Source organism: Physeter macrocephalus, chromosome 7 (genome assembly GCF_002837175.3).
Source record: "Physeter macrocephalus isolate SW-GA chromosome 7, ASM283717v5, whole genome shotgun sequence".
NCBI lineage: Eukaryota > Metazoa > Chordata > Mammalia > Artiodactyla > Physeteridae > Physeter > Physeter macrocephalus.
The window spans coordinates 23,723,902-23,750,219 of record NC_041220.1 but is presented as its reverse complement, the minus strand read 5'-3'; the positions used below and the strand labels follow the sequence as shown (position 1 = coordinate 23,750,219).

At 38.0% G+C, this 26,318-nt stretch overlaps 2 protein-coding genes across 2 annotated transcripts in view; one reads left to right on the top strand and one right to left on the bottom strand.

Annotated features, from left to right (window-relative positions):
- Window positions 1–717: 717 nt before the first annotated feature.
- Window positions 718–10,407, bottom strand: SCOC (short coiled-coil protein). The gene is given in 4 exon segments (XM_007130950.4): window positions 718–2,291; window positions 3,710–3,793; window positions 4,164–4,235; window positions 10,227–10,407. Coding segments are annotated over 4 exon segments (480 nt in total). The 3' UTR covers window positions 718–2,148.
- Window positions 10,408–10,582: 175 nt separating this feature from the next.
- The window catches only part of MAML3 (mastermind like transcriptional coactivator 3), a 620,107-nt gene continuing 604,371 nt past the window's right edge, over window positions 10,583–26,318 (top strand). The window contains exons 1-2 of the mRNA XM_028491706.2: window positions 10,583–10,664; window positions 14,905–14,945. Of these exons, the coding sequence (XP_028347507.1) occupies window positions 14,925–14,945 (21 nt within the window). The 5' untranslated portion in view covers window positions 10,583–10,664; window positions 14,905–14,924. The remainder of the gene's footprint in view (window positions 10,665–14,904; window positions 14,946–26,318) is intronic.

Sequence of the window (26,318 nt, the reverse complement as noted above, 5' to 3'; positions counted from 1 at the left end):
TCACAAAGCCTGTTTGTTAGTTTACAATGCTCACCTCAGAACCATTCGCTGGAAGAGAAACTTGTGGTTTTTTTTAACCACTGCACCTCATTACAAGAGCTTAGCCTAACCTAAAAAATACAACCACCTTTCCCCTGGCACTCTTGGACCCTTTTCTTTGAATTCTTTGCTTTTATTTTTTAAATTAAGGTATAATATCCTATATTTGTTTTAATAAGAATAGTATCCTGGACTTCCCTGGTGGCGCAGTGGTTGAGAATCCACCTGCCAATGCAGGGGACATGGGTTCGAGCCCTGGTCCAGGAAGACCCCACATGCTGAGGAACAACTAAGCCTGTGTGCCACAACTACTGAGCCTGCGTTCTAGAGCCCGTGAGCCACAACTACTGAAGCCCGCGCGCCTAGAGCCTGTGCTCCACAACGAGAAGCCACCGCAATAAGCCTGCGCACGGCAATGAAGGGTAGCCCCCGCTCGCCGCAACTAGAGAAAGCCCACATGCAGCAACGAAGACCCAATGCAGCCAAAAATAATACAAATAAATTAATTTAAAAAAAATAGTATTCCCTTAAACATCCAGTAACTGGTACTTAAATGAGATATGCTACTTATCCTGTGGCTTTGAACAACCCTGATACACCACTGCACCACTGTATATATCCCAGTTACTTACCCAACAATATCAAAACATGCAATTTTTGAAACAGCTTTTTATTAAACAGCAAAGCATAATGGCAACACAGTTTTAAATGTTTAAAAATTAGGTCACAAAGGGATGCAAAATGTTTGCAGTATGACTATTATATATTCATACAGCTAAAGTCATCAAATCTTAACACCAATACAAACATTAAGATTATTCCATGATAGCCTAAATTTAATAACCATAAACTATAATAGTGGATCTCTTTTCCTATTTAATATTTTAACATTACTTCTGATACTGATTTCTTTACCGAATGGAATGTACAAACTAAATTTTAAAAAACTGTTAAATGACTAAAACTCTGCAAACCAGTAGTTGGGTTTACAGAAAATTCTGAGAGAAGTAGTGATATAAAATACTGAGAAAGCATCAATTAGTATACATGTAAAACTCTCCCATTTTATTCATGATTATGATACTAATACACTTTTTAAGGGACTTTGCAAAGTTGATCATCTGGGTACAGCAAATAAACCTGAGACCAAATTTTATTCCTTCTAGGTGTGGTTTACATAAGGTTAGCCAAACTTAATCCATTTTCTTATATATTCCCCCCTACCCCCAAATCTAATCTGTGCCAGAGATAACACAAATCTGGAGTAAGAACATTTGGAGTTGGTTACAAGTACTTACCAAGTATTGAATACTTCTACCCTATTTCTATTTTTCCTCAAATTTTTCTATTTCAAACACACACAACCAGAGCTCATCTTTTCAGGTATCAAGTGGATTATTTTGTGCAAAGGAATTTTTTAACAACAAATCTTCCCAATACGATAATTCAGTTTCAAAGAAAAATCATCTTTATAGCCCCCGTTTTCAATTGATTAAACAGAAACCAACTATCCTATCTTATTACTAAATATAACAAATAAGCCCTAAACTGAGAAAGTATCTTATTTTGGTTAAGTTTCAACAGAGTTCGGGCTAATCTCTTAGATGATTAACTACTGAAATTACTTTTTACAAATGTGAAACCAATTTTTTCCTTAGGGGAAGGAAAATGGGAAGAAAGCAAATGGAGAAGAGGCACACGATGGTGGACAGGGTATATAAAGCTGTGCATTCAGTACGTGATTTTGGTCACTTTTTCACAACACGGTGGTTATTTTCTCGTATCTCTAACTATGCCTATAATAAAAGACAATGCTAAACCTATAAATCAAAGCAAATTTGATATAACATTCATTTTCAAGTTTCATAAATATATGCATTTCTAATTATAAAGTCTCTACAATACCTTTGCACATTTTCATAGACTAACATAATACACAAACTCATGGAAGTCTTCTGTTATGCTCTTAATTTTGCTTAGATCTGGCATTATCTTCATAAATACTCAGTGAAGCCACAAACAAAAGTACTATAACTTTTGGAATCTATCCAAGTTTTAAAGAAAACACGATCAGCAGCAATTCCATAAGACATAAGGGATATCAATCCCTTATTTTCTTTTGCTTTTTGTGTCAGTTGTTTGAAAAACACTAGAAGCTGACATGAGGTTTTCTATATATTGTCCAAGAACTTGGTTTTCTGATTTTAGCTTCAGATTTTCTTCTTTAACTGCATCTACTCTTGCAGAGAGATCTATATGAAAAATAAAAAAGCACATTGTCAATAAAATGATGGCAATGACTCCATGTTATAAAATGCTTATTAAGATTCATTCTTAAAAGAAATCCCACAATCTTTAAATTTTCTGTTTTTAAACTCAGACTACTTTAGAAGTGAAGATAAAGAAAGTAAACTGAGTACAAATCAATAGGCAAAATTCCTAAAAAGAGATTTCACATTAGACTAAATGTTATTCTTTGTAAACAGCATTTTTGTTAAGTAGTTAACTCTTAAAATGGTTATTTAAAAAAACACTGTTTTAAAATGTGAATTTTTGTTCATATCATCATAAAACCATAATGTCTTTACTAGTAATATTTAAGACTGTGTAGTAGGTGAACATAACTGAATTCACATACTGGATATAGGCAGTCAGTTTCCAAGCAATTGATCGTTTTGTATTTTTATATTAGCAAGAAATTCAAAAGAGCAGGTCTTGATGATTAAAAAAAGAAGATACCACACTTCAGTCATTCAGCAACTAAGTTACTGGGGTGCCTTCTAAGAGACAGGCACTGTTCTAGAGGCAACAGTAACAAAAAAGATCCCTGCCCTTAACAAGCTAACATTCTAATGGGGCTTAGGGTGGGTGGGGGTCACAGGAAGCAAAGGGCAGTTGTCCTGTGATACAGTATAGTCAGGGATAGCTACTTTGATTAAGGAAATTTCGCTAGAGACCTAAAGGAAGCAAGGGAAGGAGCCACATAGATATGCAAATGACTAAGGGAAAAGATTCAAGCACAGGGGAACAGCAACTGCTAAGACCTTGAGAAGAAACTTGCTGAAAGAACAGCAAGGAGGTTGAAGTGTCCCAGTCAGGGAATGTGACAGGACTCTGAAAGGTAAAAGGGAAGTGAGAGACTTCCAGAGAGGAACCTGGCTTCCATTAACTGTGAGATGGGAAGCCAATGGAATGACATGATCTGCTCAACCTGATTTCAAAAAAAACCACCACCACCTCTTAATTTCATTGAAAACCAAAAGATGTTTCACTGGTGGAATTAATTTTATGCAAGACATTTAGAAAATGAAAAAACTCAGAACTGTTCCCTTATAATCCCTGAGGCTAATACACTGATTTTACTCTCATATAAGCTTTATTAAAGTGAACTTAGTAACACAATGCAGGGACTTAAACGGGGCTCATTATGTTAGACCTTAAAGAGAGAAGCATAAGAACACTATTTGACTTCCTTATTGAAACGTATCTGTTCTTTGAAACCACCAGCCAAAACTACAGGCAGGAGAGGAAAAAAAACTATTGAAGTAGACTTTGAAATTTATACTTTTAAAAACTGTGCACAGTAACAAACAAAATTTAGCAATTTGCTTACAATTACAATTTCAATTACCTGGATGGTAGTCAAGAAAAATACAAAACGCAAGCTAACCTTCAAGGGTGTGTTGGAGTTCCAGCACTTGATTAATAAGTCGTGTTTTCTCCTCCAGTTCCACCTGACTTTCAGCATCAACTGCTGTAATGAAAAGGTTCAGATTTACTATTAATATTAGCTACCATTTGTGTAGTATAGCACTTAAAAGATCTGCAAAATGGTTTATATTCATTCTTACTTGACTTATACAAGAGCCTTGTAAAATAAAAGGTTATATCCCACATGGCAGATGAGGACACCAAGATGAAGGTAAAATGTTTTGCCAACATCTCAGAGTTAAAGAATGGAAGTTGCCTTAAATCTTTTCTAGAACTAGATGGGATTATAAATAAGTACACTGGCCAAGATCAAAGCCTTCTAAGTATTGATTCTCTGCTCTTTCTATTGCTTAATAAAGCAATGTATGTGCCACAAAACCAGGAACATACAAAAAGGAAAACGAAGAACATACCATCCATGTCAGCATTCATCATCTTCGGTAACAAACTTTTGGGCCTTGGATACAAAATTCTTGATGAATGGTCTGCAGTAAGGAAAAGTTAGAAACATAGACACATAGAGTAATGAAATATAAGCTTGTTTTTCAAAAGAAAATTAAGTGGCCCAGTAGGACCCTTTTCACATGCTTTACTAAGAATAAATACCCAGTGGGGAAATAAGCAAAGAATATTTACAGTTTACAAAGAGGAGTATTAAGTAAATAAGAGAAAATGTTGAGTTTCTTGGTAGTCAAAGAAATGCATAATAAAATACCACTGTATATTTCGTAAAATATTTTTCTAAAAGAAGATAACGATCAATGCTAGCAAAGTTATGGAAAAACAAACACAAAATACTGGACACAAATTTTAAATGTAATATTTTTGGAAAGCAGTACAGTAATAAACAAGGTTCATAAAAACATTTAAATACTTTTTACAAAGTAATTTTACTCTTGGAAATTTAGCCTAAGGAAAATTAAGAAGGAAAAAAATTACATCCATAAAAATCTTTACTTCAACCTTATTTATAACCCAGTAAATTGGAAACAACAAAATTGTCCATTCAGAGCCTGGTTGATTATAGTTGCCATTTCTAATGGAGTGGCTACTAAAAATAATTATGACTATAATAACATGAAAGAATGTTTATGCCATTGTATATTCACTGATGTAAATTATGTGAAAAATCTTTAGTATGGATAAAGAAAACACAGCAAATTGAAAAAGCTCTTACATTAAGGATAATGGCAGCAAGGAAGACAAATCTCTCTAAAAATATTCTTCATTATTAAAACATTGTTTCATATATACCAATTAACACTTTTTAAACATAAAATTCAAAAGAAAAATACTAGTTATCTGAAACACTAATATGGGTTAAATGAAAAATATGTACTTGTCACCTCCTGGTTATAGTTAAAATAGATTAATTAGGATGTAAATGAGTAAATAAATATTAACATTTTCTTGTGTCCATAAAAGGCTCCAAAATATCAGAGCACCAAATCCTTGTGAAACATGCTCTGCTCTATTGCTAACATTCATTTCACATGCAATGTGCTCAAAATTTATTAAATAATGTACCAGATTATTACTGAAAACAGATTTGTTAACCAATATAATTTACTCACTGAAGCAACTTAGATCTTAGTCAATGCTGTTACTCTTTCAACAAGTATTTATTGAGCACCTACTATACCCAAGGCATTGTTATGCCTCCATATGCTGAACAGTAGAACCCAAACCTATTGAACAAGGATGTCTACATAGCAGAACTAGAATCACAATCAAAGCAGTGATCAGTGTATTGTATATTCCCTCATGACACGTAAGATGCTGGTATGAACATGGCAATAGAATGCTCAGTGTACACATGTATAAACTACCTCTCAAGTAAGATATCACTCAGTCTAAAACAAAGATATTAAACCTCCTTTACACATAGCTTTATTAAAGAAGTAACACTAAAAATAATGCTTAATACATCTACCCCAAGTCTTCCCACTTATCCAGCATTAGCGCTACTCTGCCTCACTGGTTTTAATTCTCAGGTTCTTTGTACTTCAGAAAAAGTTTTAGATAGATAGGTAGATATAGTTGCGCGCACGCACACACACACACACACACACACACACACGACCCTTGAACAAGGGTTTGAACTATGCGGGTCCACTTACACTCAAATTCTTTTCAATAAATACTACTACAGAACTACATGACCTACAGTTGGTTCAATCTGCAGATGCGGAATTGCGTATATGGCAGGCCGACTGTAAAGTTATATGTGGATTTTCAATCGTGCAGAGGGTTGGCACCCCTAACCCTCGTTGTTCAAGGGTCAACTGTATAAATATGTGTGTATATGTGTATATATATCTATACACACACACACATAAATCCAAATAGACTGATTATGAAATTTTTTTTCAAAAATTAACTTTAAGTCATTAAATGCTTTGTATAATAGTATTTGAAGACCACACTTCAAAAATTATTCTTCTCCATTCAATCAATGTGTCTTTATAATTGAAGAGGAAGAGTGCTAGCAGTGAAAACTTTATTTGGCCCTTCCCCAAGAGAAGAGCACTTTCATACCACTTCAACTATTGATACTTGTCTGGGAGGGACGACAGAGGTTAACAGCCAAAAGCAGAAGTAAGTGATCTTGGGAATACTCAGCAACAGCAGACTTCAGGTTGGCTATCTTCCCTGCTACATGAGAGGAGTATTCCCCGTTTTTTAAAAGTTTGATTTATGCCACTTCACTTGTATAAAAGACCTACATTAGTACCTGTTTTGCTAAACAAAAGAAATCTGACGAGGATTTTCACTTTCGTGAAAAAAGGCAAAAAACAAAAATAGCATTCAGCGTTTGTTTTGCAGCAAGGTGTTACAGAGGCAGCACTCACTCTGAGCAGTGACACCAAGCTCTTTCCCTGAGAACTACACTCAGCATCTCAGCCTCAAGCCGCCACAGCTTTGACCTGTGTCTGTGAGCATCCGTGTTTTATTTATTTTGTGCATCTCTTAGCAAGATGTGTCCTAAGAAAATTGCTTCATCACTTTACGCCATTTCAGCTTACAAAAGGTAGGAATGCTCTATTTTCAGATAGTAGGGGGAAACCTGTATATTAAATGCTCCAGATTTCTAATATCCAGTCTTTTTAAGAATACACCTGAAACAGAATTTTCATGACGGCTGAGAAGAGTGATATGATACACAAGTCAAAGCAACAGATAATCACAAAATCAATGCACTCAACTTTGAAATCAGATCTAGTATAGGGATGGGTTATACTTCTTTTGCCCGTATTTTAGTCTAATACTAAAATTAAACCCGGAAGTCTTCCATAAATGCAAAGTGTTCCAGGCTGACCAATGTAGTAGGTAAGGAAAAAGAAGCCAGTTTCTGAAACTTTGGCCACATATAACCCAAACAACAGAAAATTACTCTTAGAAAAATTACTCTTAGAAAAACACGTCCAGATTGGGGTGGAAGCAAGAGCACAAAAGCAGGGCGCAAGGACAGTGCTATAGGATATACCACATAACCCAAGACAGCACTACTCACATCACAGCCCATGTAAGATTGCCCTGAGGGCTGAACAGTGCAAAACCTGCCCAACTGTATGCGGCAGCCATGTGCAACACCAGAGTATCACCGGGTGCCTCTGCATGACAACAACAAAAAAACACAAGTAGCAATTTTTTCTTATTGTGATGTGATCAAATAGGCCAATCTCAAAACGCTACTCCTGTTTATATTCTAAGTCTGTCGGGACATCCAGAGTCATTAACAAATTTATTTTATATATGGGATCAAAAGGTTTGTTGAGCTCTTTAAGTCAAAGTATTTTAGCCATGGATTTTACTTCCTTCAAAATAGGGTCAATCCTCAAACTTTGCAATGCCCACATTAGCACAGCACTACATCTTAATATGCACTCGACACAAGACTGAATTTTTCAACTATACAATTCTTCTTCTCAGTCTACAGCTGCGATCGTACCAATCCAATTCCGTGCCAGACGTGCTCTTAGGGTTCCTTTTCAGCTCCTTCTGCTCCTACACGTAAATCCAAACCTGCCATTAAAAGACAGAGAATCCAGACCAAAGCATCTCAAGTGTGGGAACACTGAAGTAAACGTGGGGTGCTAAAGCTGATCTATTTATCCAAAATCTGCCTTAGCTCTCCGCGATGGATATGACTGGGATTCCTCAACTCTGACCTAAGCCGAGGTCAGAGCTCATAAAACTTTTCTCAAAAATCACAGTAAATTTTAGTGCCTATCTTCATCTAGCCTTGGTCAGTGGAAGAGAATCTAGAGTTATTTTGATAATTTAAGTCCAGGGAGCAAAAGTATGGAAAGAACAAGAATCCAGAAATGTGGCAAGCATTAGTATAGACCCATTTTCCATGCCCTCACAGTCAACTGTGACCAAAGGCTATCATCTTACCAAGTACATCTTTACCTTCTTTTCTAGTATGCCCAACAGTACTATGACATGCTCTTCATAAGAGGCAGTTTAGCACAGTGATTAAGAACATGGATTTAGGTTACCTGGATTCAAATGCTAGCTCTCCTATTTATAAGCTCTGGAACCTTAGGTAAGATTAACATCTCAGCTTCAGTTTCCTCATCTGTAAAATGAGCTTAATAACAGTATGTACCTCATAGTTTTTTTTTTTTTTTTTTTTTTTGCTGTACGCGGGCCTCTGACCGTTGTGGCCTCTCCCGTTGCGGAGCACAGGCTCCGGACGCTCAGGCCCAGCGGCCATGGCTCACGGGCCTAGCCGCTGCGCGGCATGTGGGATCTTCCCAGACCCGGGCACGAACCCGTGTCCCCTGTATCGGCAGGCGGACTCTCAACCACTGCGCCACCAGGGAAGCCCATACCTCATAGTTTTGTTGTGAGAATATTATGAGTTGATATATATAATGTGATTGCAACAATACACAGTAGTTATTCAATAATGTTAGCTATTATATTTTCTACCTTTTAGCTCTACTTCAGGCCACAAGAAGAATTTTTAAAAATTACCTGGTCCACTTGCCTCATTTTTACAACTAAGCCAAGGCCAAGATGATAATGGCCTAAGATCACAGTAATACTTACATAGACAGAGCCAAGACTACGTACAGTCAATGTCCCAGTCTAGTTTTTTCCACCACTCCACCACAGGTATGCTCACATCGGAGACCTGAGATTTTGAGACTTTTCCGATATCCACCCAACCTAAACCACTCATCTTTTCTGCATCTAAAACTGATTTTCATCATCCGTCATCTACTTACTAATGGAACTAGCAAGACTACTAAACGTCACTGTACATTAATATACTAAATTCTTTACATATATTAGCTCATCAACAGGACATGGCACTTTACAAACGTGGACCCTGTATCTCAGAAAGGCTACATATCTTGCCTTAGAGTTCACAGCCGAAGTCTGTACCAAGAATCTGAACTCAGATCTAACTATAAAGTCCCTGCTTTTTCCATTATGCAGTGAAAGACACTTTAATATGACCCTAATCTAAATTTGCAAAACATTTTGCAAAGCTTGATGTCAAATTTCTTTGCTATTTCTACTGTCTAAAAAACTGAAGGTAAATTTAATTCACTGCAAGCTGCAACGACTTTCAACATGGCTTGTTCAAGTCCCTTCAAATTCTGACTTACTCTGGTTAAGTCCAATTTTTAATTCCACAAAATTAAGGGACTGTTTGGCCAAATATTTGATGAGAAACGAGATCCCCAGAGTGGCTAGCTATATTGAGTTTAATCAATGAATGAGTACAGGCACGGAATATATAGGCACAGCTTTGGATTCTCAGGTACAGTGTTGGGAACAGAGCACACCATCTGCCCTTAATATTATTACGTCATAGTACTGGAATCGATACACAACGAAAATCCTGTCTTTCAGGAATGTCTCCTGTTTCTGCTTTCCAACAATCCTAAGTCCCCAAACTTGTCCAGCAGGACCTTGAAAGATGCCCATTGAGAAACTAACCCGGGAGCTACTTTCAGAGCCTGAAAAGATGTCGCCAGCCCTGGTTTCACCGCTCACTCGGCTCCCTCCCCGCCCCCGCGTCCTCTCCCCCGCCCCCATCTCCGAGTTCTCGGCCGAGAAGCCGCGGGCTAGTCCAGGCGTGCCAGGTTCCAACCCACCCGAACGCCCCTCCCGCAGTCCCACTTCGGGGCTGGGGGGCGGGCCGACAGAGGCCGTAGACTCAGGATCCGCGCGGAGAAGGCGGCAGGAGGTCCGCGCCACGGACCGCGGGCGGCCCTCCACAAAGGAACCTCTGCGCCCAACAATGAGAGGATGAGAAAACAGGCTGCGCAGGGGTTCTGCAGGGAGCCAGGCCTCGGCCGCCCACCTAACGCCCAGGCCGTAGGACGCTCTTCCCGGGTCCCCGTCAGCCGGGCCGCGTACATCCCGCCCCACCCTCCAGGCTCTCGTCAGTACCGAGGCCGCAACTCCACTCGCTCGTGGCCAGGCCCTCCGCGACCCACAACGGCCCTCACCTGCCGTTTGAGGAGCCGGCAGGGGGAGGGATCAGGAGGATACCTCAGGCCTGGACACTCGGACCAACTGACACCGACAACCCCGCCCTCTCCGCCCACAGAGCGTGCGCCGAGGCTGGAATCCCGCCCCGGCGCGGCCCGTCGCCAGCCAATCCCCACTCAAGAAGGCACGCCTGCGCATTAGCTACACGACGCCCCAATCGTGCTACCTCAAAGCCTCGGGATCCACCTTTTGCCATAACAAAAGGGCACTGGCATCCAATCAGGGTTGAGGTCGTTGTGGGCGGGCCCGGGAAGAGCAACAGCCAATGACAGTACAGACGCTAAGCTGAGCGTGGAAAGCCAGTCCGAGCGCGGCAGCTCCTCAGTCTCTGCCGGTCCGTGAAAATGGGGTCAAGAAATCCAGTGTGGAAAATTCTGACAGCTGTCAGGAAAGAGGTTGGTAAAACCTAACACTGGGCGAGAGAGAAATCATTCAAATTCAAGAAAAGGACTTGTGTGGACATAACAGAGAAAGTACCCTGGTTCTTCAGTTCTAAAAGCAGACTTTTCCATATTTTTAATTTCCCAAATCTGAAATCTCTCTTAAGTGTACGTCTAACGGACTGTTCCTCTCCGAATCTTCCCCAAACTATCATAAAATCCATAGTGCGCCGGACCATTTACTAATATTTTAGAATTGAGAAAATACCTTAATACTACTTTGGTGTATAGCACTTTTGTTCACCTCACAGCAACCCACAGAAAGAAGCTTAAGAGTAAAGAAATTTCCGCTCAAGGTCATAGACGCAGTGTGAAATGCTGTGTGCCAGGCTTTGGGATGTAATGTAATCAGGCTGGGTACCATTCACAGGTACCTAGCACTTGACACAAAGCAGCATCCTGCTGGCTTTGAATATTTGTTATTGTTTTGGCTTTGGCACATTCTCCTGAGTTGTAGAGGTGAGTCATATGTCTACCTGTTTCTTGACTTTTTACTTCTAGCACAGTTTGCTGACATAGAGCCTTACTTTTTTTAAGTAATATATAAAAATTTTTTCCGTTCAGTGTTTGAGAACTATACATTTGACTAGAACTAAGATACACACTATGAGGAAAATTTACTAGAATGCAATGCAGGAGCTAAATACATGAGAAATAAGAAAGATTGAACATAAATCTAACAGGAGTGTCAAAAAGAGACTAGAGAGAATGGGTGTGGTCAGTATTTAAAGAGTAATAACTAAGAATTTTTCAGGGTTGTGGAATATTTGAATTAGATTCAAGAAGCACTTATTCTTGAGCAGGATTAAAATAAGGAATTCTATACCTGGACACATCGTGGTGAAACTGCAGAACACCAAAGACTAAGAAAACTATTAAATGCAGATTTTCTTTTCTAGAAGAACAGGTTTTTTGGGGGTTGTTTCTCCTTTTAGTTTTAAATAGGGTAAAATATACATAAAAGACTTACCATTTAAATAACTATTTTAAAGTGTGCAGTTCAGTAGTGTTAGGTATATTCTCATTGTTGTGCAGCCAATCCCCAGAACTCTTTTCATCTTGCAGAACTGAAATTTTATACCCATTAAAACAACTCCCTATTCACCTCTACTGCCAGCCCCTGGCAACCACAACTCTTTCTGCTCTATCAGTTTGACTATTTGAGGCACCTCATGTAAGTGGAATCATACAGTATTTGTCTTTTGTGACTAACTTAGCATAACATCCTCCAGGTTCATCCGTGTTGTAGCATGTGTTAGAATTTCTTCTTATTTAAGGCTGAATATTATTCCATTGTAAGTATATACCACATTTGGTTTATCTATTCGTCCTTCAGTGGACACTTGAGTTGCGTTTAGCTATTATGAATGTAGCTATGAACGTGGTATGTGCAAATATCTCTGTGAGACTGCTTTCAGTTCTTTTGGGTATATATATCCAGAATTGGAATTGCTAGATCATATGGTAATTCTATTTTAAAAGCAACTTTAAAAAATGTGATATTAACACAAGAATAGACAAAAAGAAAGTTAGAAAGGCAAGTACCTGTACCTGGAAGTTGGTACAAAATAAAGGTGTCTGGTAAGGAAGAAATGTTGGTAAGGTTGTGGGAAAAACTATTACTCATTATTCTTGGTAGTAAAATTGGCACAGTAACTTTGTTAATTGGCTATATAAAAGACAGATGGTGGTTTTAGTGAAATTGGCTATTCATATAAAAATATGAAATTAGATCCTGATCTCACACCAAAAATAAAATTAAATTCCAAATGAAGTAAATGTGAAATGTGAAAAACAAAACTCTAAACTTTTAGGAAAACACAGATGTCTTTATGACACCACCGTAGAGAAGGATTTGTTAAACCAGACAAAACAGTGTCATTCATTAGGAAAAGATTTTAAATTTTGATTGTTTTATACACAGATGAGAAGACATTTTAAATCAAGTTAAAAGCAAGCCACAGACTGAAATAATATAGTAAAGCTCTGAAAATATTAAGAATTCTGACAAAGATTAAAAAAAATATTCAAATAACATAAGCAGGCAACTCACAAAAGAGGAAAACTGAGTGGTCAGAAAGATTTTTTTTAATGTTTACCTTCACTAGTAATCAGGGGGATTGATATTAAAACAAGATAAAGGGGTCAGTTCATTAAGAAGATGCAAAATCGTAACAGTGCTACAAAGTGGCACTGAAGCAAAAACTGATAGAACTGAAATAAGAAACTAGCCTACAACAATAGTCGGAAAGTTCATCACTCCCCTCTCTGTAATTTGTAAAACAAGTATACAGAAAATCTGTAAGGATAAAGAACCCAGGACCCAAGCTTGCCTTCACATTCGAATCACCTAGGAATCTCCTAATAACTCCAAAGAACAGGCTACATCCCAGACTTATTAAATTATGGTCTCTAGGGTGGGATACTGACATGAATATTTTTGGAATTTACAAAGGTGATTTCAACAGAGTGCAGGCAAATTTGAGAACTGTTGATATAGAAGACCAGAATAAAAACTTCTATCAACATATTTGACCTATTTGACATTTATAGAACATTCCACCCAATAACTAGAGAGCTTGTCTTCTTTTCAAATGCACATGGAATATTCACCAAAATGGCCCATATTCTATCATAAAACAACCTCAACAAATTTTAAATGATTGTAGTCATAACAAAATATTTTCTCTGCCCACAAAGGAATTAAACTAGAAATCAATAACAAAAAGATATTTGTAGAAAACCAAGTAGTTGGAAATTAAACTACATGCTTCTAAAGACACTATGGGTCACAAGAGAAGTCACAAGAGAAATTAGAAAATATTTTCAATAAATGTAAACATGTCAAAATTTGTGGGATGCAATGAAGCAGTGCTTAGAGAAATTTCTTTACCATTAAATGCTTATATGAGAAAACCACCTATGAAATAGTCTTGCAAAGAAAGTTTTTTTTTTAATGCAGCCTGACCCAATCAAGTCCATAAACTAGAAATTTAACAGGAAATACAGAGGACAGAGAAATATGTTAAGTTTACCATCTGGATAAACTTAGCGAAATCTGACAATGGAACAAAACAACAGGACAAGAACAAATAACAAGAAACAAAGCCCTTTTCTTTAACAAATAAATCGCACTGGAAGAAAAAAGAATGGAAAGAAGACTTGTAGATAAAAAGACACTTAAAATACATTTTAAAAAACAGACCCAAAAAACCTATGGTTTATTTTGAATGCACCCTTGGATGATAAAACTTTTTAAAATGCAAGAAAATGATTACTATAAGTAGGATACGGTAATTCTAGAGCATTCAACTTTTAAAAATTTCAGAATCAAACATATATCTTGCTAGAGAATTTAAACTTAAAGGAAGTCTTTAGACAAGCTATCTGAAGAAGATAACACACAAAACGTTAACCATAATATTAGAAGAAGCATATCATTCACAAAGTGTTGCAAATTGGATAAAACAGTGTTGCTGATAGTTATGTCCTTCAATGAATAGAAAAAAATTCTTGAAATGGCAAAAAGGTGACAAAAAAGAACAGTACACCCAAGTGAATATAAAAAGGGAGTAGAAACCTTGGCAAACTAGTCATGAAGTGAACATTCATTAAATTATTTACTTACATGGTGTTTCATATTTGCGTTACATTTTTCAATAAAAAATCGTTTAAAAATAGCCACAAAATTCCCTTCTGAATAAGGAAAACATTCAAGTACAAATAGGAACCACTGAAATTGTATAGAAATATTTGATTATAAGATGGACATTCATGTGATCTGGAAGGTGCATATATTATAAACCATCTAAATAAAAGCACAAATTAAAATATTCTTCATAGAGAACGGGGAACTCCAAATGGAAAACTATGGTTACAAGACAAAGTATTATGTGAGGAAGAAATAATAAATAATAAAATAGAGAACCTCCAAGGTTGTTTTGATGTTCTCGTCTGACATACTCTCATCAAGCACATAAAAACTTTGAACTTGTTTTCAGTAATTAGAGGGATCTAAACATACTGTGGATATTTTAAAGTGAAATATGCTAAATGGAGGCACTTTGATAACTTTCAAGTGTAGCCAGGTGTGTTCCCTCCTACTTTACACTCATTAATTTGCAAAATGTGTTTCATCTCATTCCTAAAAAAGAACTCACATTTTCCTTTTTACTTATTTTTTTTCCCTTGAAAGGTTATTGAATTCATTGGAGAATGAGTGTTGTCCTGAATTGGGTGAGTAAAGAATATTTTCTGCTTGTGGAAACTTGATTTCAAGACTAGACTTAATAGTATGCTCTACTGCTATTTGGAAATTAAGTTGTTTTTGTATACTTTTCTGAAGATTATAATTTCCTGATAATAACCAATAGTTGGCTAATTTGAACAGAATCATTTTCATTCATCTGTTCAATAGAGAAAATGTAAGAAATTGTCAGTGTATTTTTAGTGTTTCTCAGATGAAAATTCAGAAGGATTTCAGGGTCTCCATGGAATCAAGCTTTGAACTTCTTGACAAAAATGCAAATAGTAAGGAATGATTCTGTGCAGTCTTGATGCTTATTTTTCTCTAGACAAAGTATTGTCTAATCAGTGTTTCCCAAAGATTGATGCTTATAGCTCTGGTTGAACATGATGAATAGTTACATATTTTATCATAATAGAAAAATATGAATAATACAACTAACCCACAGTTTGCAGATGTTGTTGTTTATAACAAAGCTAAGTTCAAAAGTGATGTTAATTAAATGGTTAATTTAATATGGCAAAAATTGCAGCGTTGGTATGCAAATGTCTGGTTTGGAAAACCCTGGTCTATCAACAGTGCAGTAAACATTGGTTTGAAGAAGAGGAAACCTGGGTTCCAGTTCTGACTCAACCTATATGTGTTCATTCAATTCTTCATATATTTACTAGTTTAAAAGTTTACTTTAGTGTTCCTTAGAGCTAGATGCTGTAGCATATTCAGATATTTGAAATTGACAGTTAGGTTATGGGGGATGAATCACTTTACCATAGACCCCTGTTTCCTCAAATGAGGGATTGGGATAAAGTTAATTCTGCTTCTCTAATATTGTATAAAATAACTAAGGAATTTATCAAGTAACACTACCAGTGAGTTATAGCAGTTGGTTCCCCATATTTAAGAGTCAACCTTTGATGCTTTGGTTGTGTCTGACAGTCCAGCCCTTAGTACCGTACCTGCCATAAGATCTGAGAGCTTTCCTGAGTTAGTTATCTTTGAGCCACTCCATTTTAGCTTTTATGATTTGGGGTTTCTGTGATTCTCTACACATGAATCTACCACTATCAATCATTTCAGCTGAGTACCTGTTCCACTAAATTTTTATAAAATAATCTGCTTTAAAATCAAGACTAATCATTGGGCTCTTGGAGCATAAAGGGGATTCTGTTTTAATAAGACGAAGTGATTCTTTGAAGGGCCTAGGAGTCAGGGTTGCAAGAAAATAACATTTCATAAAAAGAATGCACGTGAGTTGCTAGCAAGTCTCTAAAATGCTGGGCTGTGGATGGATTTTCTTACTTTCGATACACAAACGTAATCCGCATAGTTTTCTGTTTCCCTGGTAACTGTTTACACTAAATAATCAACTTGGGAGAGTTCCTCTGTCAGGCTGTGTCAGGATCTGGGATTTTACACAACTCGCAAGCTTACAAGTTAGCCTACTATGAGTTCGTGAATGCTGGGAGAAGACATGAGATGCCTGCGTCAGAGTCCAAGGACTCTGTTCCTCACAGCTCGCAGCGGCGTGAGCTTCATGCTGGTTTGCTTCTGTTTCCCATTTCTCCCAAGCCCCCCACAGATGCTTGCACACGCAGAGGGTTATTGTACAGGGAGGAACGCTGGGCTCCGGGAAGCTATTGCTTTCACGGCAAGTGGAAGCAAGCTCGCTCTTCAACCAGGGGAATGCATTACTTCCTCCCTTAGAGTTGCTCTCTGCAAACATACCCTCAGAAACGGCCTGAATAAAGGCCGGGCAGGCCCCTGTGCTCTTGGCAAACCAGCAAGAACATGCAGTGACACTCAGGGCCCATGGCCGACTGCCCCTCCCCCAAACCTCTAACCTCTTCAGTTTGTGACAAATTCCTATTTTCCTTCCTCCTTCCTTGTACAATTATCTCAAGGGAAATAGGACAAAATGTCTCATAAAGTGTTGGTGGGATGCCTATCAGTCAAAAAGGAGGAAAACTACACTAGCTGGCATTGAAGAAACATTAGTATTGATAGACGTCAATGGCATAATCATAGTAAATAAATTTTTAAACACATCAAGTCATATTTTGTAACATTCCCCCTACCCTTTCTTTTTCGCTCTTTCCGCAGACTTTGCAACAATCAGAAGGAAGGACAAGCCTATCTGTAGTTTGTTTGAAAACAAATGGTTAAAATTAGTAATTGCCAGGATAATTAGTAACACTCCTCACAGCAAAAGCAGATCAAGGCTTCCCCAACTTGAAGCAGAGATCCGGCCAGGCTCCCTTTCTTCTTCTTTGCTAATGAGGGCAGAAAACGAGAGAACACCTTGCTGCTAAGGAATAGGGGCTTTGCCCATCCTGCTCAGATATGGCCTCTGGGTCTGGTCTAAACGCTGATGACAACTAATTTAAACAGTTCAAGTCCCCTTAAAGCTGTAGAAGAAATAACTCCTCAAGTTGTGGAAAGAGCCCAGGACTCCTTGCTACTCATCCTTGATGGTAGAATTGTGAGTTCTGGAGTTTGAAGTAGGTTTCCTTTTTGCACGACACGAAGCAAGTTATAAGTAAATAGGATGTAATTTTCATTTGGGGAGAAAATTGATATGCCCTTCAGAGGCATCCTGGAGTCCATCCTTCTCATAGAAGTTTCTTCAGAGGTGATCTCTATAGATCTTTATGTTTCAGGGCATTAATTTCACTTAGAGCATTGTTTCTCCCACTTAAAAAGTTTTATGTCAAAATACATTTTAGTATATTTTCTAACAAGCATCATTGGCCACAACCCAACTCAGCATTTTAACATTTTCTGGTACGTATCTTTGTGGTTTAGTTTTGGATTTGATGTCAAAGGTGTATAGTCTACTCTTAATATCACCTCAGAAAAGTATCATCAGCTTAAAAAAGCCACTGGTTTTTCCATGCTGCAAGTGACCACCTGCAGACATGGAAATTAGAGTGCTTGGTGGTCTGTGAGTACTAAGAGTATCGGAATAGAAACCCTCCTATACCCGATTCCTTAAATCCCTTGAAGAAGAACCAGCTGATCTTCATGAATTCAGCCCAATTGCCAGTACAGTGTCTACATGTGTGTCTGTAAATACTGGCTGAATGAGTGAATGAATGAATTTTCTGCTTTGGGTCCTTCCTTTTTCTGTCTCATGAAAAGCAGACATGTCTGTGCTGCATTAGAGGATGACACAGTATTTCCACAGTGTCTTTTCACTTCAGAGCTCACATGACTTTCTGTCAGATTATCTTACTGCCCCTTAACACATCCCAGTGAGAGGGCAGCAAAGCCAAAGAAGTCATTTTCCTTATGGTCCAAGTGGTGGTTCTTCACACTTACAGAACATTAGGCACACATGAACCATCACCTAGAGTGACAACTGATGTCAACTCATTATAACTTATGTCTCTGGCAGCTGTCAGGAGATACTCAGAATACACTAAAAGACACCATGAATAACATGTAGGGACCAGAGAGAGGGAACTTCTAGTGACTTGATGCCATATATTCTCTTTGAGATGGTACGCTGGTGACCTCTAGTGGCAAAATTGATTCAAGATCAGTTTCTATTGATAATTCACCACAAAAGATTTTTCTTATATCAATCTTGTGTTTTCCATTCATGTAGTAACATTTTCTACTTGTAGAATGACCTTAGTTATGCACAATGACTTATTTGTAGCTGTTCATATCCAAACATTATTTTCTCATTTCATAGAATCAACTTTTGAGCTGAAAGAGCTCTCAAAAGGATTTGTTGGTTTTATTTCATTATGTGTGGAAAATGAGACCCAGAGAAATAAAACGACTTGCCTGAAGTCTCACCTCAGGGGTGGAACTAAAAGTCTAATAAGTCTAAGGCTCTTTTCAAGCTTCAGATGACTGCAGCCCAGCTGACATCTGACTGCAACGGTATCAGGGATTCCCAAGGGAAAACTGCCCAGCTAAACCCCCTGAATCACTGAGCCACAGAACAGTGAGCAAACAAAATGATTATTGCCTTACAACACTAAGTTTTGGGGTATGTTATACAGCAAGAATAATCAAAGCAAAGAACTTATTTAGGAAGTTTCTCTGATTCTATACAAAATAATATACACCTCTCAGGTACTAGCTAATCTTCTATTAATAGTCAAAAACATCAGCTATAATAAATCAAAGAGCTCTCAGTCCAAGTGAATACATATTCTAACTAATAGAAATATAAGTTCTCCTTCTTCCACTAAACTACACATTTTAAAGATATTTACATTTTGAAACTATGGACCCAGAAGAGGATATATGTGTTCTGCACCCTATAAAAATCAATGAGTCAGTCTCAGTCAGAAAGTATCATTGGAACTCCTAATGTGTTGATCACTTAAGAGAATACAGAAATCTCTCAAAGAATTTATAACCTAGTTGGTAAGACATATCGAACCCACATTAGCTAGAACAACTGTAAAGCAGGGTGGTGCTAAGTATGGAGAGAAGAGAGCAGAGTGGGGCTGGATTAGGAACACATCTGGGGGTAGGGACGTGATGGAGAGACCTTCTGACTAGTAGACTTGATATTCTCCCAACTGCAATTATTTTGAGAGTTGGCAGTGCTTCTCCCTTAATTTCTTTCTGTATCTCCAATACCTGGCCCATAACAGGGATGCAATATAAACATAGTGAATGAATGGCTGAATGATACGTGTTTGGAAGTAGTAGGAAGTAAGTTGGAAAAAATTAATAAATGAAAGAGTGAATGAATGAATCAGCTGAGGATGACATGGAAAGCCAAGCAGGAATTTGATCCAGTGGATTCCTAAGGTGGTGAGTGACATGTTTTCTAGAAAGATATATGGAGAGCTAAGTATCTAGAGTGAATCGGTAGGAAGAAACTACAGGAGGAGGAGTATATAATAACAACAGTAATAGCTAACATTTACTGAGTTCTAACTATCTGTAAGGTGCTGTACTGAGCACTGAACATAAAATAATTCATTCCTTACCATAATCCTATAAGGTAGGTACTATGATTATCTTTACTTTGCACATGAGAAAACTGATATTCCTAGAGGCTAGGTTATACGACTCTATGACTGTTATAAAATTCAGTTGTGAGTGGTAGACGCAGTGGAAAAGGAGACGAAGGGATATTACCTTAAACATTTTAAAGAAAGTAGAAGCAGGATGTGTTAACAGGTTAATCAACTATGGAAGATAAAAGTGAAGGAAGGGTCCAAGATGACCATGATTTTTAGTCTTGAGTTCTAGAAAAATGATAGTACCATGTTGCAACTCTGCCACCTGGGTGGGTTACCCTATCAGACTCCAGCCCTTTTTCACCCAAGGTTCTGAGAGAGAACTAAGCCCACCTAAGGTATTCATTGCATGAAATAAAATCAATTCTCCCCTTGCATCTAGAAAGGTACTTCTTATGTGTCATCCCTGGGAGAATTGAGAAAGTAGTCACTCAGATCCTTTTCCATGTTCCAAGGTTCTTTTGAGGAAGCCTGGTTGAGAAAGGCTACCATTGTTTAGCAGAAGACTTACTTTTGAAAACTGTATTATTTAGTCTATTCACCCTTGTCCTTCCCTCAAAAAACAACCTCAAACTGTATAACTTTGACTAAGAAAGTCCTGGTTCCAAAGTTCTAACTTTGAGCAAATTCCTAGCTCTGAGCTGCAGCCCATTTGATGGCCAAATCCACTGAATTTAATTCTTCTTGAACTCAATAGCTTGAACTGTTAGTTGTTTTGTTTGTTTTGCTTTGGTTTTTCTGTATGTTTTCCTAACAAAGAATTTTCTTGGAAAGATTTTCCCCTTCCATCAGTAACTTTGCCTTCTAAAAATGGTGACTCCAGGACCTAGACTTTGTAGGTTGGTGACACTATACCACTGTGTAGAGAGCCCAGAATCTCCCAGACGCTATAGGTCTTTCCTGAAGCACTGAGTGCTTCTCTCACCACTTGGGTTTGATGTGGTTTCCCTGCCTTGTAATCCACTGAGGTTGGGAAGGGCTTACCTCATGGTGACATTTCACTGGAAGAGTCCTCTGTGTTGACCAGAACATCTGTAAACCCCTTTAGGTCAGTCACCAAGCTGATGGAAAAAGGTTTCTAAAGCCCCCTAACCATAAGTCGTTTACCTTTTATATCTTTAAATACATAAAGCTTATGGAATTTTCGGGAAGGGATTATTAGGACTGAGGTGGTGACAGAAAAAGAAAATGAATTGCTATTTCAGGTGGAGCAATAAAGAACTGTGGTGGATTTTAGCTAACTACAACCCAAAGTTCATATTTTGAGCTTAGTTTTTGCATATTAGCAGTGACAATTTTACAGACTTCAAAAATCATTTGTTTAGTCAAGGGTATTAATTGTAGAGAATTTTCCCTTGTACATCACAAGTATTTTTACTATATTTATAATATATGTAACATTTATTCCCCATTTGCCAGGTGCCCCACAGTTTTACAAGAACTATTTTATTTAATTCTTACAAAATGTTTAGAAGGTAGGTACTTGGTATCCTCATGCTATGGAAGAGGAAACTAAAGCTTAGAGAGGTTAAATAACTTGCCCAGTGTTACCACAGTTTGCTGAGCCAGGACTTGATTTCAGGGACTTCAACTGCAGAGCTTAGAAACTTAATTATTACTCACTGTTGCCTAAGGAAAAGGCATCCTCCATAAATGAATAATAAGGGAAATAACTAGCCTGTAAAGCAATATTTACGTGTGAATAGTTAATAGACTTAACAGCAATAATTGTAATGTGCAAATTATATGTGCTTAAACATAAATTCATCTGAGCTAAAGACTTCCTCTCCATGTACTAATATTATAAAACTAAAACTTTTCCCCAAAATCATTCAATTCAGACTAGTGAAGTATTGTTTCATCTCCTGGACCAGAGGAGCAAAAAGTGCAAAGGTCAGGCCATGAGATTAGGAAGAAGGAAATAGGAAGAGAACCTTGGACAGCATAGATGTGAGGACAGCATAGATGGGAAGGAGGGAAGGTGGAAAAGAGGGAGGTAGAACAAGGCAGGGAAGGGAGAAACAAGACCAGAGACGTCAGTTGAGAGGGAGAAAAGTCAAGGTAAATACAAAGAACAGAGTGGATTTTAAAATTTGTGGAGGGAATAAGGAAGATGTGAGAAAAAAGAGAAGGCATGAGGTACAACAAATTAAAGATGCTACGATGAATCGACCTCTGACCGAATGTGATGGTGTTTTCCTTAAAACAAACGTAGGAGCAAGAGTTACAATAAGTAGTCTAGTGAAATGACAAAGACAGGTCTGCTCTGTAGCTTGACCATTTTGTCAACATGACCCATCTGGTATGTGGAAGGTAAGATCATAACCCTAACATGAATCCTGAATTTGAGGTCCATGTGGAAATACCAGTGTTTGGCTTATAAACATCCCATCTTCTGAGAGGAATTAAGGTTAACAACTTTGGGGAGCCCAGACACATGGTAATAGGAACACGTGCTGTCTACACCCACCGTCCACGTGGTGGCTATTCATTGCAGGGGAAGCACTGCTTGAGGCTCAAACCAGACACACTGAAGTGACAGCCTGAACTGAGAGCCTGGTACATAGTAGTCGCTCATTAAATATTTGTTGAGTGGATGAATGGGCAAAAGAATGTGCAACTTTTCCTTGTTGATCATTCTTCCCTATCTCTCTTTTGGAGACTAATTTATAAGAGAAGAAATCAAGTGAGTGTAAGTGAGAATTTTAATAACTCAAGGCAGTAGGAAGAGAATCCATATATGCTTGATTAAAATACTACATATAAAGATTTCAAGATAGTAGGTAGCTCTTCCTCTTCTTCTTTAAGGGCACGCTGGGGATTTTTAACCCACTCAGTAAATTAGGAAACCATGAGTCTATTCTGATTTACATACATACATACATAATAGTCTGATGTGAAATGGAATATTTACATAGTTTCAAAATATCTCCCACCCCACAAATACTTGCTTATTATTAAAAGAAAAAGGAGTAAGTCACCACCATAACCAAGGGGGCAAAGTGAACCTCACTAGTAAAGGGATAAATAGAAATTATGTACCACCTGATAGGGTGCAATGAGAAGAACACAGCATCACTTCCGATATTCTTGCCAAGTGTATCAATATTGAGGACCCTTTTGTAAACTAACTGCTCTATAATCTTTAAAAGTATCAAGGTTACAAAAGTAAAGATTGAGGAATTGTTCCAGATTGAAGGAGGCTAAATCGACATGACAACTAAATGCAATGTATGATTCTAGCTGGGTGCTTTTTCTGTCACGGATATTATCAAGACAACTGGTGAGACTTAAATGCACTTTGAAGATGAGGTGACAGTAATATATGAATGTCATTTTCCTGACTTTGTTGGTTGTATCATGATTATGAAGGGGATAGTCCTTGTTAGTAGGAAATGCGCACTAAAGTGTCCAGTGGTGATGGGGCATTGAATTGGCAACTTACTGTCAAATAATTCAGGATAAAAGGATCCTTCTTCACGTGCTTGCAAGTTTATGGCACTTGAGATTGTTTCAAAATAAAACTTAAACAAATAAGATATGACTATGCTGAAGAGTGGCATTTACAATTTAATGTCTTATCTCCCCTGCTCCCCACCCTCTGTGCCTGTTGTGTCCTGTAGCCAAATCTACCACTTTCTACATTTTATTTTCCTAATACAACTTTTTGCATGCATCACTAAAAATGCAAAAGGCAGTAGTGATGTTTTGATAGGTGTCCTTAATCCTAGCACTGGTATTTTCACATGCTTCTCAAAATCAGCACTCATGTTAGGATTAATATCTTTCTTCTATATATCAGAAAAACCTCTGTTAATCTTATCTTTAAGAAAAAAATTATTGTATAAATAGAACATGAAAATGTAATAACATAATCCCTACACATTAGTAAATACATTTTCCCAAGTTCTCCTCCCATCCTAGTCCATATACATAAATTACTTTCACATGGTTGTAATCACAACATAGGTACAATTTTATATTCTACCTTTCTTGTCTGAGCATACTCCAGTATTGTTAGAGAGCCTCTGGGGCTCTTCTTGCCCTCTGAATCTGTGATTACATTTTTGAAACAGTGACCTCATAACATAACTAAGGGACCATATTTCATTGTTCAATGCCTGCAAAGCGGGCACCTTATTGCTTCCACCTTGTCAGTATAATGCAGTTATGCAATCTCGTAATTGCTATCCTGATGCACTGTCATTTGATGAAGGTTTTGAAGTCATTCAGACCTGGGCTGCTATCCAAGCTCTGCTTCATACAAGTTCCTAAACCTTTCTGAGCCCCAGTCTTCAATCTCAAAAACAGGGATAATAATGTCTGTCACATGCTATTTGTGAGGATTAAATGAGATAATGAATGTGAAGTTCTGAGCAGCACCTGGGACGTATTAAGTTCTCAATAAATGTTATTAACATTCATCTAAGAGATACATGACTAGTTAATAGAATGTGGGCTTACTCCAAATACTTAATTTTGTGACTCTCTTAGTTTTATTTGTGATGACTGTGGGTTATTTTTTAGATGGTATCAAATATCCAAAGAGTTCACCAGGATTTCTAAAGAAACCAACTGATTTTCCTAATTGTCTCCAGAATTGAGAACCTATAGGAAAATTAGAGTGACAGCTGACTAATCATCTTTCTCCAATGTCTGCTTTAGATTATCTGTCTCCCACACCCCAAAACAAAAGGTTGAAAAAAAAAACCCTTAAAAATGTAATCATTAGAACATGACAGAAATATTAAACATACAGTTTGCTTTTTAAAAATGACCAGTTAGCTGTGAATTTGCCTAATTCCTTTTACAGTCAAATGATTACATACTATGGAAAACGGATAATGTCCCAACTTACAAAATGGACCAATAAAGGAGTTACTGTTTGCGTTAGCAGGAAATATTCTACAAGTACTATTCTTTGAGAAATTCCTTGAAACATAGGCTCTCCCTGGGCAATTGTGTGTTTGACGATCACTAAGTATTTCACAGAGAGGCACTGGCTGAAAATTTTAGTGTTTAGGGGCCAACCATCATTGCCAACTGTGACTTGCTCAAATTATGTATCAACTATGTTTCTTGGGTTTTTTTTTTTAACATCTTTATTGGAGTATAACTGCTTTACAATGGTGTGTTGGTTTCTGCTTTATAACAAAGTGAATCAGCTATACGTATACATATGTTCCCATATCTCTTCCCTCTTGCGCCTCCCTCCCTCCCACCCTCCCTATCCCACCCCTCTAGGCGGTCACAAAGCACCGAGCTGAGCTCCCTGTGCTAGGCGGCTGCTTTCCATTAGCTATCTATTTTACATTTGGTGGTGTATATATGTCCATGCCACTCTCTCACTTCGTCCCAGCTTACCCTTCCCCCTCCCCATGTCCTCAAGTCCATCATCAACTACGTTGTATTTACAGAAATTCTGTTTTTACACTATTTTAAAGCAGAAGGGACAGGAATCCACTGTACATTGAGGAACACTGTCATAGCACAAAGAAGCTCAAGCCATTTAAAATTCTAAAATTAAAAAGGATATGGGCTTCCCTGGTGGCGCAGTGGTTGAGAGTCCGCCTGCCGATGCAGAGGACACGGGTTCGTGCCCCGGTCCGGGAAGATCCCACATGCCGCGGAGCAGCTGGGCCCGTGAGCCATGGCCGCCGAGCCTGCGCGTCCGGAGCCTGTGCTCCGCAACGGGAGAGGCCACAACAGGGAGAGGCCCGCGTAACGCAAAAAAAGAAAAAAAAAAAAAAAAAAAAAAAAAAAGAGTGTTGAAAAAAAATCTTCGAAATACTTTTATAAACAAAGCTTTCAAAGTAGTTATCATGACCTTAGAAAAACCCACTAACCTTTCCACCAAGAATGCAAATGAAAGCAAAATATTCACATAGATGAAGGAATAATAGTTGTCTTTTGTCTGCTTGGAAAAGGTAGTGAAGATTCTCAGGAGGGATAAGAAAGGACGAATGTGTTTTAAAATGCAAGCTTTTTCCACTTTTACTAGTGTCATGCTACCAGCGAGGAGAGAACCAAGCATGTGCACAGCCAAGTAGTCTGAGCCAAAGTCATTAAGCTGACAATGAAACGTGTGTGTGGAGAAACAAGGGAGCAATGATTAAATGGGGAAGAAAGCCAGTAAGGGCTGAAAAGAGGTGACTGTTGGCTGTGTGCATCCCAGGGAGGCTGGTGGAGGGAAGATCCAGGTCGCTCTAACAAAAAGTTGGCAAGGAACAAACACATGAAAAGATGCTCAACATCACTAATCATTAGAGAAATGTAAATCAAAACTACAATGAGGTATCACCTCACACCAGTCAGAATGGCCATCATCAAAAAATCTACAAACAATAAATGCTGGAGAGAGTGTGGAGAAAA